Source organism: Lithobates pipiens, unplaced genomic scaffold, assembly GCF_037356315.1.
Source record: "Lithobates pipiens isolate NorthernLeopardFrog02 unplaced genomic scaffold, aLitPip1_a1.2 Scaffold_23, whole genome shotgun sequence".
NCBI lineage: Eukaryota > Metazoa > Chordata > Amphibia > Anura > Ranidae > Lithobates > Lithobates pipiens.
Genome location: NW_027507785.1, coordinates 89,647,362 through 89,664,929, shown reverse-complemented (window position 1 = coordinate 89,664,929; position 17,568 = coordinate 89,647,362). Strand labels below are relative to the sequence as shown.

Here is a 17,568-nt window from a genome sequence, read left to right as displayed (position 1 = left end):
TCGGCTTTGGCTGCCGACATCACGGGCTCCCTGGACAGGTGAGTGTCCATATATTAAAAGTCAGCAGCTGCAGTATTTGTAGCTGCTGGCATTTAATATATTTTTTTCCGGCGGATTTATGCTTTAACATAGCATTCTTATTACACATCCTTGATGATGGTGAGATATTTGTATTCACATGTGAATAAAACAATCCTCATACATGAACACTCCCAAAAGAAATGTCAAAGCCAAAAATTATTAATTTAATTTTTATTTAACCAACCATTCAGCATAAAAACGCAATATATAAATTGTATGACCAGAAAAGACAAGAGAGACTAAACAGAAAGTTGTCACCACAGCAGTAACCACATTAATAAGTTATAAAAATAAGAAGGATTCCATATTGGATATTGGATTCCAGCAATTTATGAACATTTTTTTTTTCATTTATATTGTTTTGCACTTTTGTGCGTTTTTTAATGCGACTTTGGTTTCATTCTGCATTGTCGCATAGGATTGCCTTAAAAATAAATATTTTTGTTGCATATAACACCATTTTTTACATGTGCACTGTCATAGCTATTTATGGTTATGGTCATATTGCATATTTACAATACTGTGTCATATCTAACTTTATATATGTTTTATGCACAGGGTCTTTTTGTGCCTAAACCTAGTGTTGCGCTTCACTATTCGTATATTGTTTGCACTTTTGTGCATTTTTATGCAACTTTATTTTGCATTTGTTGCATACAATTGGACTAAAATATAATATTTTGGTTGTGTATAACACATTTGCACTGTAAAGTTGCACTTTATTTTAATTCATGCCATTTATGTTTATGGTTTTATTGCACTTTAATAATACAGTGTTATATTCATTTTCATATATGTCTTCATGCAGTTGGTCATCTTGTGCTTATTAAAACTTGGGGCTGCTCTCTATCTTTTGCATCATTAGTCATCAAGCTGGCAGAGGAGGGCGACCCCTCTCTTTATCCAGTGCTGGACTGGTTTATCTGTTGGCAGCAGCATGGCAATGACAAAGTTGGTGGAATGGCCTGTGGTGGACAGGGTGCCCTTCCGTTCACTGGTCTTGTAAAGAGGACATACGTATGACTTTGTCTTCTTTATATCAGATTTTTTATCTAGAAACACAAAATATAAAACATTTTATAGTATATGATCTGAAAATATGGGCATACATTTGGTATTCGATTTCAAGGTACTGTCAAACTAATGCCGCATACACACGATCAAATTGTCCGGCGTACTTAGTCCGCTGAAACGCATTTCACCAGACAATTCGATCGTGTATGGGCTTCAGCGGACTTTTCCAGCGTAAAGTCCAGCAGACTTAGAAAGTATTTTTGCAGTCCAATCTGTCCGCCGGACTTGGGTTTCAGCGGACAATAGGTTCGTCAGTATGCTAGTCTGGCGGACTAAGAATGACGCATGCTCAGAAGCAAGTACGAAAAGGAAGCTATTGGCTACTGGCTATTGAACTTCCTTTTTCTAGTCCCGTCATACGTGCTGTACGTCATTGCGCTAGCAAACGCCGGACTTTCTGTGTGTCCGCGTGTGGCAAAGTCCGTTCGGTAGAAAGTCCGCCGGACTATCCGCCGGATTGTTTGCTGGACTAAGTACGCCGGACAATTCGCTCGTGTGTACGTGGCATAAGCCATATTTCTTTCAGTTTATTCAGTTCTTCCTAATTTAAAGTGATCGTAAATATTATTTTTTTAATTACAATGACAAACATGTCATACTTACCTGCTCTGTGCAATTGTTTTGCACAGAGCAGCCCCAAACCTCCTCCTCTGGGGTCTCCTACCAGCTCTCCTGGCTCCTCCTCTTCAGGGATTGCCCCAATAGGAAGCTTTCCAACTCGATCCTGAGCTGCGCTGCCTGAATCCATAGACACAGACAGCGAGGCTCAGCCCTGCCCTTTCACAGGGTTTGATTTACAGCAGCAGGAGCCAGTGGTTCCTACTGCTGCCTCTTTGTCCCTTTGAGGGAGCTACTGCCCTCAGGCACAGCACTCAATCAAGATTGGGCAGGTAAATATTTAGAGAGTCTGGGAGGGATCCTGCTCACAGGAGTTTTTTTTTACCTTAAAGCAGAGAATAAAAGAGGAACTACAGTCTGCTAACATAATTTGTAATAAAAACATATTTACCATTCTGAAGCTTCCCTCCAACCACTTTGTATATTATTTTATATATACTGTGATTCTGTACTTGCCAAATATGCTGCAGAAATCTCCCTACAACCATTTCAACTGTAGGCAGCTGAAGCTGTTGACTGTTCACTGCCTAGATTTACACAGACATAGAGGCACACCTGCAGCTCTGCAGCTCTCATTGGCCCTCTTATGACTCAACCCCCCTCCCTTCCTTGCAAACTCCCAGGAGAGCGAGAAAGAGCTGTGCATGATGTCATAAGCCTAGGCTTTTTACCAGACAAGAAACAGGGAGTGGTCAATAAAAGGTGTTTACTGGCAGAAAAAAAAATGTTTTACTATCCAAGGTTAAAACAACAAGGACAGGCGATTTAATAGATGGAAAGATGAAAAAATGACTGAAGTTCCACAGGTAAAAAACACCTTAAAGAGGAGTTCCCCTTAAAAAAATAAAAATAAAAGTTTAATAAGCGGACACTTACCTGACCCAGGGTCCAGGGATGCGGGGAAACGAAGCCCCGCTCACCCCCCCCCCCCCTCCGGTGGGCAGGTGGGTTGCTGGCATTGCAACTGTGGGTACCGGGCTGTGGCTTCACAGCCGGGCACCCACTGCGCATGCGCGAGCGGCACCGTGTGCTGTGATTGGCCGCGCAGTCATTTGGGACCTGTCACGTGTCCCAGATGACTGACAGGAGGGAGGGGGCAGAGCTGAGCCCTTCCTGTGCCGAGGGGAAGTGATGTCATCAGCCCAGGCACTGACTACAAGGGAGCCCCTAGCAACAGCCATTTAGAGGTGAGTTAAAAAAAAAATACCCAATTTTTTTTTTTTCCTTTAAGGAATTTTATTCATTTTTTTTTTCTGTGGAATACCACTTTAAGCCTTTAGAACCATTCATGGTGTTGTACTGTGTTCTGCTTTTCAATGATCTACCGTCCACTTCCTGTGCACATTATCTCTGTCTTGATCTCTCTGTTGTTTTCTTCTGTTACCATTCTACTATCTACAGAGAGGTCAACTCTAGCCATCTATGCTATCTTCTGATCAATTGTACTATCTTCTAATTCCTCACTGTACTCCCTTTTTACCATCTGGACCAAGTTCTACATCCCCACAGTACTCCCTTCCAACCATCTAAAATATTTACTACTTCCCTACTTTATTAATTTTTATCAACCTGTACTATCTTCTAATTCCCCACTGTGCTTCTTTCTAATTACCTGTACTATCCTCTCACTGTAGTATCTTCTAACTACAATCTTCTACTTCCTCACTGTACTTCCTTCTAATCATCCTATATTAACTTCTACTTTCCCACTGTACTAATTTCTAACCATCCGTACCATGTTCTACTTCCCCACCGTTCTTCCTTCTAACCACCTGTACTATCCTCTATGTTTACTGTCTTCTACTTTCCAAAGTACACTCCCTCCTAATTATCTGTACAATCTTCTACTTCCCCACTGTACTCACGTCTAACCGTCTGTACTACGCTCTTCTTCCACACTGCACAATCTGTACTTTCTTCTACTTTCTCATTGTAATATCTTCCAATTCTACTATCTTCTACTTTCCTGCTGTAGTAGCTTCTACCCACATGTACTACTCTTTGCTTTTTTATTGTAATATTGTATAACTCTTATGTTCTATTCAGTGACTGTATCCACAATCACCCACACAATCCTCTACATCTTCAATGTATTAACATCTAATGTACCATTTTCCAAAAGGCTTTAATATCTTCTAAATGTACCATCTTCCAATTACTTTACTATCATCTACTTCCTCACCATAATGGATTCTACTGAGCTCTGCTATCTGCAACTTCAACCCTTGGACTAGCTCCTAACAAACTATCTTTTGTCTCCTCAGTGCACTACTACTAAACCCTACCACCTTCTACTTTTGCACTATATCTTCTTCTGCCCAACTTTTCTATACGGTTCATCACCCCCTGGACTGTCTTCTAACCAGCTCTGCTATTTTTCATTTACTCAATATACAATCTCATAACCAACTCTACAATCTTTTACTTCCTCCCTGTACTTTTTTCTGACCAACTCTACTACCTTCCAGTACTATCACTCTTGAGTCCATGCACTCTTTGATCTTTTCTCATCCTCCCAAGATTTTTTTATTAAATGCCCAGTTTGTCATACTCAGTCATGTGTAGGTAAAAGTAAAATAGGGCAATGTTCTTCTTTTTCTGTCCTCCCTTTCTCCCTCCCCACAATCTGTCTTTATTTTGCTATATTCCCATTTATTTTATTCCCCTTTTTATCCGCCACTTTAATGGCTTCCTTTCCTTATATTTTATCTGCTTCTCACCATTCTATTTCCTTCCCCCTCTAAACCATCTTTCCATCTCAGTCTCATCTAAAGTACACCTTGCTATCTGCAGCAGCCTATCCTGGTCATCTTCCGCATGGCCCACACACAGCTGTAATTCCAATTTCATGTACAGCTGACTATGAGTATTTGTCACTGTAGCGGATGGAATAAAGTAGTATAAAGGCCCATACACACGATCAGACTTTTTGACAACAAAAAAGCAAATTAGCTGTTTTAAGGCAACATCCGACCGTGTGTACGCTCCATCAGACAAACTTTTTCGGTTTTCATCAGACTTTTGTTGGCTATGTGAACGGACAAACTTTTCGATAACATAAGTCCGATGGAGCAAAGTCCGATCATGTGTAAAGAAAACCATCGGACTTTACGAGCACGCATGCTCAGAACCAATGTAAAAGATCAGACAACAATACAGAAGTTGACCAAAGGTGGCGGTAAAGAGCAGAAAAACCACGTGATTTGGTGAAAGTTGGCTGAAAAAGTCAGATCGTGTGTATGCTTAACAAGTTCAGGGCCAACGCCCTTTGTACAAAAGTCCACGGGAAAGTTTGTATAAAGTCCGATCGTGTGTATGAGGCTTTGTACAGAATAATAATTTATCACACAATTCACTTACTTGGTTTTATCCAGATTATCGGCACCGAGTCAAATAAGATTTTGGGGTGTTGTTCTGCCATCACGCCACTATGGAGGTTCATTCATAAAACAAAGAAAGAAAACCAAGACATTTACAAAGTTGGATGAAAATAACATGACAGAAAAGCATAGTAACAAATAGTCTTCTAGTCTGAAAATTGCATTTCATTGCACTATAACTGGGGATTGATTGGCTGGAGTCTGCTTACTGTGATCAACACAGACAGTTCCTCTTGTCCAGCTTTTTGAAAATTCAATATTACTGCATAGATTAAAATGGACATACATCCCAACTTTCTGAAGAAGAAAGAGGGACATCTTCTAGCACAATATCTTTAGTCAACGGACATATCACTGCCACACCCCAATTATGCAAACCATTAAGAATTTGTATGTCAAAAATGATTGGCTAAACCCAGAATTGCTATTTTCTAACATTACTTTTCCTTTATACTGACTTTTTTTTATTTTTATTTTTTACAAAGAACTTTATACTGACTTTTTAAAATAGCAAACAAGATAGGTCAGCAATAGGATGAAGGTTTCAGTGCAGAATAACACTTTTGGTAATTAAATGGTACATTTTCATAGACTTCTGTAGATCGGAACAAAAAGAGGGACAACTAAGGAAGAAAGAAGGAAAGGATTTGGTCCCCAAAAGAGGGACAGTTCCTTCAAATAAGGATCAGTTGGGAGGAACAAATGGATATGTACACCCAAGAACAAAAATCTAATAGTTTACCAGTCCTTAGATGTGGTGGCTGCACTGGTTTTCCCTTTTCAGGCTAAAAAATACCTGTTGATCTTGCCAGAAATGCAATGTCCATGTCACTTTCTGTGAGCTAAACTGGATTTTATCATTGTTCTGTAAAACTAGTTATCTGCCCACTTCCCATTTAATGAAGATGAAGAGAGGGAAACATGTTTGAAGGTCAGTCTGGGTGACATCCATGGTTACCTACATAGATACAGTGAGTATGTGTTGTCACCTTAGTACTGGAAGTGTGTTATCTACAGGATCACTAGGTGAAAAGAAAAAGAAAACGAATGCAGGCATCTCATCTAATTCATTTTGTTTTTAGGTCTAGATACACCTTAAAAGCAATTCTCAGGGCTGATCTTCAGCCTCCCAGTAGTAAGAACAATGTTTCCTAATGCTTGGGGTCTGCACCACTGATGGCTACAGTAGGGGTGATGCACAAGGGTATTTTTATTTGTTCCACTGCATGCATTTTTGTATGTAGCACCCTGGAGTTTAGGCAGGGTTGCTCCTCACAAATGTACTTGCCAGGAGTAGTTATCTTGTTTGATTGTTAGAGATCTATTGATTTTTCCCTAAGTTTGGCCATGTTGCACTTTTCTCTTCTACCACTAGGTGGCTGGGTACTTGGTGGTACTAGATATGAGAAGGGCAACTCAAGGTCAGGTTATAGATATATGGGGTATCTCAACCAAGGGTTTTCTTAAATCCCTTGGCCTGCTGGGGGAACCTATATATTTGGGTGGAGTCTACGATCAGCACCACCTGGATGGCTGTCTGGGTGGACGTGTGTCATGTTGCCCCAGGCTGTGAGGCCGGAGATTGGGCCTATCTTGGGGGCATCTGGCTGCTAGGCTGTCTGAGGGCCTATCCAGAAGCAAGAGAGCAGCGCAGGGTTGGGATTGCGGCTTGCAGTCCAACCAAAAGTGAAAGTTCTGCCAGCAGAAGAACCTGTTGTGGTTGGAGGTGGAGGAGAAGCTGTCGCCACTAAGGGACCATCCACCTTATTACCAGGGACCACAGTGAGTAACTGAAGCAAGTACCGGAGCAGTATTCTCACCGAACGGGCACGGTGGAGAATCAGGAAACTTCCGGCGGTGATCAAGTCAGGGACCCAGCCAGCGGAGGTGAAGCTTGCAGAGCAGCCTTGTCTGCCAAGCCAGGGACCGAGTAGGCCAGTGGGGTGAAGCTTGAGAAGTCTCGGGAGTGCCAAGCTAGGGACCCAGAAGAGAGGCAGGGGTGACGCTTGAGGAAGATACCACCTTGAAGATTGCAGGAACACAAGGGATTCAGTTGCATTGAATCAGAGGGTCTAGTGAGAGACTGGGAGCTCAGTGTGCTGAAGAACTACAAGGAGAAGGGTAGTGAAAGTGAAGGAACTGTTGCGCGTTGTGTTAGGAACTGTTATAAACTGTTGCCATAGGAGACAGCATCCCTGCACGTGCAGATGGAGAATCTTGCTGGAGGCCTTTCCCTGCATGACTATTCTCCTATTGGAGTCTGCTAATTAAACTGCATTCAAGAAGTGTCTGGTGCCCACTAACTTTATCCACTTTGCACCCACTAGGCCTCACAAGCCACCATAATGTCAGCTATCTCTGGCCCTGGAGGTTCTCATTAGACTGAAGGAGGCAGGAGACCTTGCTACTGCTACTATTTGTTTCCTTATGTATTTGCTCATGCATTGTGAGGGAGTACCTACCATTTATTGTACAGAAATGTACTAATGTATTGAAGAGGAGTTCCACCCCCCCACGAAAAAATAATTCAGCAGCTACAAATACTGATTAAGATTAGGACACTTACCTGTCCAGGGTTCCCACAATGTCGGCACCCCACACGATTTTCCAATGGGCTCTCGGGTTCTGCTGTCGTCATTCATGGTAAGGGAAACCTTCCTTACTGTGCATGCGCGAAGCGCACTGCGCTTTCTACCTGGCCCAGTGGAGGAGGAAGAGGCCGAACTTCTGAGGGACAGCGAAGCGGTGCCGTCTCCTGCAAGTGGAGAAGGGTACCTGTCAAAAACAGGTACCCGTTCCCCGCCTCCCCCCAGAAAGGTGCCAAATGTGGCACTGGAGGAGGGAAGGAAGGAGATAATGTCTGAGGCAAATTTATGTTAAGCGATCCAGTGGCTGTGTGGGGCATGCCGTTCTGAAGTGTGACAGGCTTGAGAAACATCAACCTATAAAAGAGGGGGCTGGAGCCATCCATCCAGGCGGAATATATTATTCTAAAGCGTTGTTAGATCTCTTGAGATTTGGGGTGTAAATGTTTGGAAAGCCGCTTTATTTGTATAAGGTGGCTGGTGCACTTTTGGTGTAAAGAGTTTGTATTCAGGGTGGACTACCTGAGTTTGCGTTTGAATTTTTTACTGGACTCAAATTTGAAAATATTATGATTTCTGCAGTCTTTATGGATTTATGATTTATATGATAGCGCAACATTATTTTTGGAAACAATTGAATAAGGAAAAAACAGTCATGTGGCAAGAACATCACTGACCTCTTCTTGTCCCACCGAGCTCCATCCAAAAATAATCCATTAATATAAACACCATCTTCTGGAGAGGTGTCAGAAGTATCCATAGGTAGAACCTGGGAATGAGAATACATTTGGTAAGTATAATGGGATTTTTGTGCTCACTGTAAAAATCCTTTTCTCTGAGTTCATTAAAGGCCACAGCAGATCTTCACAACAGATGGTGGCAACATCAAACTCATTCATCATGAAGATCTTCTGTGTCCTTCAAAGAATGGAAGAGAAAATATTAAGCTGACAATAATATCACAATGTCACCATTTCCTAAGGCTAATGGCTTTGCTAGATTACTACATTACAAAATCCGCTAATTCCATCAATGATTTTACACGCTAAAATTTAGTGGATGGGTGGAATGAACACACAACAGCCCATCTATGTGGCCAGAGATGTTTTTCAAACTATTATTTCTAAGTTAACAGCAGGATTTAAATATCTCATTGCCAAGACCAACTCGTAGCATAGTACAGGAAGAAATGTAATTAGTGGCGGCCTGTCCATAGAGGGTGCACGGACGCTGCCTCCCCTATCCATGCGTCCGGCCCCCTGATCTACATAGTGCATTTTTTTTGTATGGTTTTCAATGAGGGATGTGTGTTTTTTTGAAGTACCCGATTTGAGCCAGAGACTCTAATAGGCTTCAAAAATGGGTGGGCTCGCCCAGTTGTGCGACGATAGCAAAATTAATTTTCGCTATTTTCACACTAAAGTTCCTCCTCGCACATCAGGAGGCAGGTCGTGAGACCTGTTTCCCAATTGGTCAAAGCATCAGGCAATCTTATTCTTTCATGTGATCAATGCTGGCGGCTATAGTTCTGCCGGCAGGGAAGCCTCCCAGCCTTCCAACACTAACTGTGTTGATGCAGGAATCCTGTGGTGGAAAGAAAACGGCATAATTTTTGGACTGATTAAGTCTGAGCTTCTCCTAATCATGGTCAATGCACACTTTCAGTGTTAAGCTATAAATGGATGTGCTGTAAGTGAGACTTTAATAGAATAGTGGGCATAGAGAGCCTATTGGACAAAACTTTTAAGAGAAAGTATGTACAACAATACATGAGCATGGCCATAGAAGGAGCATTTTGAATGGCAATAGATTGCAAACTGGCTACTTTCCTATTGCAAAGAAAGAATACAACTGTTTTTATTCAACAGTAACTATAGGCCAAAATTTTTAAGAGAAAGCATGTACAATAAAATACTAAGACATCCTATATCTTTTGTTTTACTACTTACATTTCCTGAATACCCATAAAAAAGTGCCTTTGGCAATGCTAGCTTCTTTAAAGTCCTTGCACAGCCAAATTCAAGGCAATACCCAAGGCTGTTGATAGCTAGCTCAATAAATATGCATTGTATTGTAGGATTCAGGTGGAGGTGTGTCTATAGGGCTGATTTACAAAAGGTTTGCGCCATGAGTTGCGGCGCACACTGACGCTCAACGGCTGTTTTCGTATTCACAAAGAATTTGCGCCTGTAACACAGCACAATTTCCCATTTACTATTAGCATGCCGGGGCACGGGCAGCCGTGATCTGTGCGCCGCTATAGACCTGGCGCATGGCATCTTCAACTCAGAATTAAAAGAAGCTGGAAGTGCCAATATTAGGTGGGTGGTGTTGGTGATGTGAGGAAGTATAAATATAACTGTCCAAGTAACAACTATGCCCAAAATGGAACGGAAAAGTAACTTTCTCTGAGCAAGCCTGCTGCGCCTGCAAATCCACTTGGAACTGCGCTAGGTCAATTTATGCACTGCGCATGTGCAAACGGCATTTGCGCTCATTCAAGTGCTCTGGTTCACTGCCGGCAAAATCTTAGTAAATGTCAAGCCACATAGATTCATTTGCATAAGTTGAACAGGCGCACCTCTCAACTTGACTTTTTTTTTGTGCGCTGGTTTACTTCTATGGGTTTTTTAAGGCTATTTGCACACAGGTCATGTTAGCATTAAGAAAATGAAGAAAAAAAAAATGTGTGGGGGTCCCCCGAAATTCCATACCGGACCCCGCACCAAAAAAAATGGGGTGGGGGTCCCCCTCAAAATTCATGCAACCTGGCAGGCCGCAGGAAAAGAGGGGTGGACGAGAGAGCGCCCCCCCCCCCCCGAACCGTACCAAGCCACATTCCCTCAACATTGGGAGGATGCAAAAAGTCCGATAGAGCCCACACACGATCGGATTTTCCGACAACATAATCCAATCGAACCTTTTCCGTCGGAATTTCCGACCGTATGTACAGGGCATAAGAAGTATGCTTCTGTGATAAGGACCTTAGAATATAATCTCCTTGAGGGCAGGGACTGATGTGAATGTGCAGTGTGTAAATTGTCAATGCCATATAAATGCTTGTAATCATTTTATTTTTCTAATATTCATAATTTATTAGTAATAAATAAATATATTTAATATAAACTAATGTTTGTGCTTATTTTGCACAATTAAAAGGCTCAAAAGATGATGTTAATACAATAGCAATTAGCCATCATTACAGAACACAACTGTGAACCCACCTGAAATTCATACCCCAGAAGATCAATGGGAATTTGGTATTTTCTGGCATAGTTCTGCATGGCTCCGGTTAAAAACGCTTGTGTGAAGAAGAACCCTGACAGCCAAAATACATGTGGCTTGTTGGAGTCACACCAGTTCTAGAACAAATCACATATCACATGAATACTTCAGATTGGAATTGCAGATCATGTAAATGTAAAAGCAGATATCACAATGAAACAATCAGTATAACACCAAATAAATGATTACATTCAATATGTTATAATACTATATGCCCTGATGTATAATGAAAATGTATAATCATATATAAGTATAATTGTGTATAATGATTTGTAATAAAATGGCAGCACAGTGGCTAAGTGATCATCACTTCTGCCTAGCAGCATTAAAGGTGCTGGTTTGAATGCCAGCTGCGACACTCCATGCCTGAAGTTTGCATTCTTCCTGTGCCAAAGGTGCTTCAATAAAGTATTGAGCAAAGGCTGTGAATACTTACAGTATGTACATGAGATTTTTTTTTTTTTATAAATTTGCAAAGATTTCAAACAAACTTCTTTCACGTTGTTATTACGGGGTATTGTTTGTAGAATTTTGAGGAAATTAAGGGATTGAATTCATTTTAGAATAAGGCTGTAACATAACAAAATGTGGAAAAAGTGAAGTGCTGTGAATACTTTCTGGATTCACTGTAGGCTGCGTCCTCCAAATGAGTTCACAGAAAACCTGTAATGCTGCGTACACACGACCAGACTTTCCGGCAGACTAGGTCCGACGGATTCAGTCCATTGGACAATCCAATCGTAGGTGGGCTAATTCGATCGTTTTTCGTTTTAAAAAATCAGACGGATCTAGAAATAGAACATGTTTCAAATCTGTCCGACGGACTCAATTCTTATCGGGGAAACCGTTCGTCTGTATGCTGGTCTGATGGACCAAACACGATGCAAGGGAAGCTATTGGCTACTGGCTATTGAACATCCTTTTTTAGTCCCGTCTTACGTCATCACATTCAAAACGAACGGTCTTTCGAATGGACTTAGTCCATTAGTTTGCAAAGTCCGTCGGAACTCCGCCAAAAGTCCTTCGGGAAGACCGTCGGACCTAGTCTGCCAGAAAGTCCGGTCGTGTTGCATAAGTTTTGACTTATTTTTACAAGCGTTTTACAAGCGTTTTTCTGCTCACGTCAGGTGTTTCTGTATTGAAGTCTATGCAGCCAAAAACGCTCGTAATCTGCCAAACAATAAGCTCATATACTTTTTTGCGCTTCAGGTGACAAAACGCTCATATGTGAACAGGTGCCATTGTAATGAATGGGATTTTGCTTGTTGGGTGTTTTGTAACTTTTGTGATGAGCGTTTTACAAGCTGAAAACGCTCAGGTGTGAATGCAGCCTAAATAAAATTAGCCATGTGCTCTTACCTGTAAGAACTTCAGCCGGGCCAGGAAATCATTGATGTAACTTCCCAGAGGTTTTAGGCTCGGGTAAGAACGTTTGGCCCACGTTTCAGGAACTTTCCCTACAATTAAACTGCTAGAAAGAGCCTCCAGTTCTGAATCCATCACCACCAGACCCTTGATGGCTTTCTGTAGATTTTGCAGTGTGGTCCGGATGGTTCGGATTAAACTAGAGATATGGAGAGAAGGAAATATATTTGTGAGTGGTCAGAGAAAGAGTAGATGTAAACAGGGGCGGACTGACCTTTGGGCCACTCGGGCACTGCCCGAGGGCCCCATGCCACTAGGGGGCCCATCAGGGTTGCCAGCCTCAGTAAAACCAGGGAAAGTATGTAAAAATCTGTTTTTTTTTTACATCTGTCTCTGAAATGTCCCTTACCGACATCCTTTTGGACTAAAGATCCCGAGATTATAGCTGCCCCACCTCTCCAGTACCTTCTCAGCGAATAGAAAAACGTCTGTGTATACTGTGTGATTGTATACTGTGTGTGTGTGTGTTTGTGTATACTGTGTGGCTCCATAATGTCTGATTGCCTGGGTGTCCCATAATATCCTATTGCCCGGGGGCCCCATGAGTCAGTCCGCCCCTGGATGTAAAGGACCAGAAATTTATGATTTTTTTCAAGGGCCACGTAAGACATTTTTAAAAAATATGTAGCAAATAAAAAAATGGGCTCTGTGCATGCAACATTTGAATGTCTAAGATGCCCACAGTAACCAATCACACGTTAGCTGTCAATTAAGTGCTGGTTATAAAACAGGACCTGGTATCTGAATGGTTGCTAGATATTTTATCATTTTAGTAAACAAAATCCCACAGTTTTTGTTGTAATGTATATTTGATGGCCATACCTGCGTGAGGATAATAGTATACTCCAAAGTTTAAATTTGGGAACATGGTCCATACATGGTGGACCTGTCAAAGTTACAGAGATTGTCAACTAAGGATTCCAACCCCTTTAAAGTAGTTCTAAAGTAAATTTTTTTTTTTTACCTTTATGCATTCTTTGCATTAAGATAAAAACCTCCCCACTACTTGCGCCCCCATCTCTAAAGACTTACCTGACTCTTGTCCCCGTCCCTGCACTGTCCTGGTTGCAGCACCACTCCTCTTTCTTCCTGGTCTCACAAGAAACACTGAGAGCAGTGGGAGCCATAGGCTCCTTCTGTTGTCAGTAAAACACCTGAGGAGGGAGTGGCAGCATTGCTTACCGGTGCTGTGTGTGTCTATGGATGCACACGGCCGATTCGGGAGAGCGCCCACACTGGAGCCCCTTTAGCACGCCCCTTTGAGGAAAGAGGAAAAGACAGCACTGGCGGGGGACTGCCAAAGAGGGGGTAAGGAACCGCTCTGTGCAATATTGTTGTACAAAACAGGTAAGTTTTACCTCTTTTTTTTAGTTTAAGGAAAAAAGCCTTTAATTTCACTTATACACATTAGGCAATATATTTTTTTGTAAAAAAAACAGTTTATTAAGGAATGTATAGCATTCATAAATATATAGTGTATATAGAAAATATAATTATTAATTTTTTCATACTCAGGATTCCAATTAAAAGGTTGTTTTTTACATTTATTTAGTCTAAAAAATTTGAAATATGGCCTTTCCAGTAAGGTAGAACACTTTTCACAAGTCTCATTACAGAGCTGAATAGCTGAAGCTCAAATTAAACACACAGCTCAAAGGAGTGACTCATGCCCTTTCCCTGCCCAGTCTATTCAAATGGAACCAATGGAGATCCAATTAGAGAGACAATCACAAGTGGAAATTCTACTGCTGTACACTATTTATAGAAAACCCAAAATGTGCTGCAAAACCTGTGACATGGTGGCGCCTTACGTAAATTTTTATCTGCAAAATGTATATCTTTTATCAATTTTTATGAGGATTGGGATGCCTATGTCCCCCACTGAGCACTAAGGTTTTGTATGCTGGCCTTTACATCCCCATAGGGCACAGCAGAGATGTAGGGTCCAGTGGTAGGAAGTATGACAAAGTCACTTTAAAATGGACCTCCTGTTATAGTGGCTGCCAATGCTGACTTTCTTCTGGAAATGCTAACTGTCTCTATGATATCTTAAATGAATTCAATATTTTTTACGAGTAATTGACTCAAGGATGCAGAAAGCAAATCAGGAAAGTCAGAAATCCTGCATACTTGTCCCTGGTCAGTGAATGAAATTAATAAAGTAAGAGGGTTAGCTTTATAACCAGTCAACTATCATTGACAGCGTCCACCTTTCTTGGCTGTCAGTAGGAATTGGCTCAGGCGTGTTTGGGATACCACCTACCCGATCCCACCAGGAAGCCGACACTGCACACAGCTAATCACAGGCAGTGAGACATTGAAAAATGTCTCACTGCCTGTGATTAGCCGTGTGCAGTGTCGGCTTCCTGGCGGGATCGGGCAGGTGCGATCACGAAAACGCCTGAGCCCATCTCTAGTTGTCAGTATTCCTTTAAATAAAACCCTACAAAGCTTACCAAACTGGCCCATGATACAAACACACGTGCACCACCTAGTGGTCTGATTTTGTAATAAATTAAATAACAGCCCTAGATAAAACATTTGATAAGTAAAGAATTCTCACTTATTAAATCTCTCCATCTCCTGTACCAGCACAGTGTTCATGCTCTCTTCATATCTCACCGGGAACTTCTGAAGAGCTGCCTCAATGTCAAAATCCTTTGGAAGCTGCAAAAGAAAGTGTCATGTCGTTATACTGAGCACTGCTTATCTTCATTAATTTGACACTTTATTTCTTTTTAATACAAAAATCTACTTTTTTTGACCTAGAAAATAAAATCAGTAGGTGCATTTTATTTGGATACATAATAATGATTTTAACTCTTGTTGTCAGTGAAGTTGTCCATTGTGGACCCCCTTAGTGAATTTCCCACAGGTAAATACTTGCCTGCAATCCCACCCTTGAGACCTTCACTGTGTGGCCCTGTCCAGTAATGTACATATTTTTTCAAAACAATTCCAACATGGCGATATTTCTGAGATTTACTCAATATTAACATCAGAGCCCATAAAACTGACATATATAGATAGATGGGAGCATGGCCTGAGTGAGACGCTAGAATTTCATGAGTGGCACAACCTAGTGCAGTGCGCCTCCAGATCGTTCATAAACACCTCAATAATAGAAGCTAAATATAAGATGATGTAAAGGTGGTACATAGTTCAAACTAGGGTGGCATCATGTGTTACGGGAGCCTCTTCACTCTGCTTTCGGGGATGTGGGCAGGAGGGAACAGCCTTTCACTTTTGGTGGCAGTGCCCGAAACTGAGAAGTTTTTGAATACACATTTATAATTTTATCGATTCTCTCACTCGCGTAAACCTCTGAAAATCGCCTCAGCAAGCATTATTATGCCATCCAGTGTAAGAGGCCCCAAAACACCTGAGGAGATTGATTGCCTTCATATTTATCGCAGCAAAAATCTCCATTGGTTGGTGAAGGCTAAACTATCATGGATTATGGTCAATGAACATCTTTCCACAATTCTAAACAAAAAACTTTGATGAACTTTGTTCCAGGAAAAGTGGGATCCCTGGAACAACTACCTAATGGAATATACATGATATGTTATCATTAACATGATCCCATGGTCCCAAAATACCAACCAAACCGCCCTCTTCGGTCATCTCAAGACCTCCTGCTCTCTAGCTCCCTTGTCCCCTCCTCCCATGCTCGCCTCCAGGATTTCTCCAGAGCTTCTCCTATCCTCTGGAACTCCCTACCCCAATCTGTCCGACTGTCCCCTAATCTATCCATCTTTAGACGATCCCTGAAAACCCTTCTCTTCAAAGAAGCCTATCCTGCTTCTAACTAACACTGTTTTACTTCCCCCATCAGCTCATCCCCCCACAGTAATTACCTCCTGTATCAATTGCCCCTTCCTTTTTAGATTGTAAGCTCTAACGAGCAGGGCCCTCTTATTCCTCTTGTGCCAAATTGTAATGTAAATGTAATGTCTGCCCTTATGTTGTAAAGCGCTGAGCAAACTGTTGGCGCTATATAAAACCTGTATAATAATAATAATAATAATTAATGAGTACCTGGATGGTGCCACTACTTTTTCAAATTTAGCTCCTTTCTATATTCTTTCTTGCTCTTTGGTTATTTTTATTCCAAGTTGCAATATTACCTAAAGGAATGCTCGGGAATGACAGCTTAAGACCCTGGGGTCTACCTACTTTCAAAGTGGATCCCTTGGAAGACCATTTCTCCTTACAAATGGTATGCCTCTCAGTTTTGTACTAGTGTTAATTGTTCCAGACAAGGAGATACTACAGCTGACCATGTGGCAGCATTTAGGCCCCTTAATGCTCAGGAAACACTAAAGCCGCGTACACACGGGCGGACTGTATGGCCAACTTAGTCCATCAGACAATCCGACGGACAGTCCGTCCTACTTTCGATTGAACGGACTTGACCACACACGGATGCAAAACAGTCCGTCGAAAGTTTGCGCGATGACGTGTACAGCACGTACGACGGGACTAGAAATAGGAAGTCCAATACACAGCAATGCAACCTTTCGCCGTGTAAATCCTTTCTGAGCATGCGCCATACTTAGTCCGTCGAACTAGCCTACTGACGAGCTGATTGTCCGCTGAAACCAAAGTACGACGGACAATATTACGGAAATTCCGAAATACTTAGTCCGCCAGACTGCACGCTGAAAAAGTCCGCTGAAGCCCACACACGAGCGGACTGTCCGCTGAAATGTGTTTAGACGGACTAAGTTGGCCAGACAGTCCGCCCGTGTGTACGCGGCTTAAGGCTGGTAATACAACAGGCTATTGTAAATCAAGGGATACTCAGGGATCTAGGGCGTGCTACTATTTTATTGTTAACCCCTGGCAACATTATGATTGTATTTTCCCACCTCTATTTTAATGCTTGTTCTTAACTGTACTGGAAAAGCTTTGTACGGAGCAATCTAACATAATCTGTGAAAGTTTGCATCCTTTTTTGTTATACAGCCAATATAAATTATTGGAAAAGAAAAAAAGGCATGTTTGTGAATTATGAGATACAATCAGCTTGTATTGATATTTGAACCAGAAAAAAAAAACTTGGCATCAATAAAGAGGACTTTAGAATATTACGGTATAAAATATATAAAATATTA

General features: G+C 41.6%; 1 protein-coding gene across 2 annotated transcripts in view; it reads right to left on the bottom strand.

The window, feature by feature from the left end:
* Nucleotides 1-237: 237 nt before the first annotated feature.
* Nucleotides 238-17,568, bottom strand: part of DNAH12 (dynein axonemal heavy chain 12) — a 186,091-nt gene continuing 168,760 nt past the window's right edge. For both annotated transcript variants that reach the window (XM_077452022.1, XM_077452023.1), the window contains exons 69-74: nt 15,012-15,115; nt 12,383-12,587; nt 10,963-11,100; nt 8,416-8,507; nt 5,134-5,201; nt 238-1,133 (exon numbers count right to left, since the gene is read on the bottom strand). In XM_077452022.1, coding sequence (XP_077308148.1) covers nt 943-1,133; nt 5,134-5,201; nt 8,416-8,507; nt 10,963-11,100; nt 12,383-12,587; nt 15,012-15,115 — 798 coding nt within the window. In that variant the 3' untranslated portion in view covers nt 238-942. The remainder of the gene's footprint in view (nt 1,134-5,133; nt 5,202-8,415; nt 8,508-10,962; nt 11,101-12,382; nt 12,588-15,011; nt 15,116-17,568) is intronic.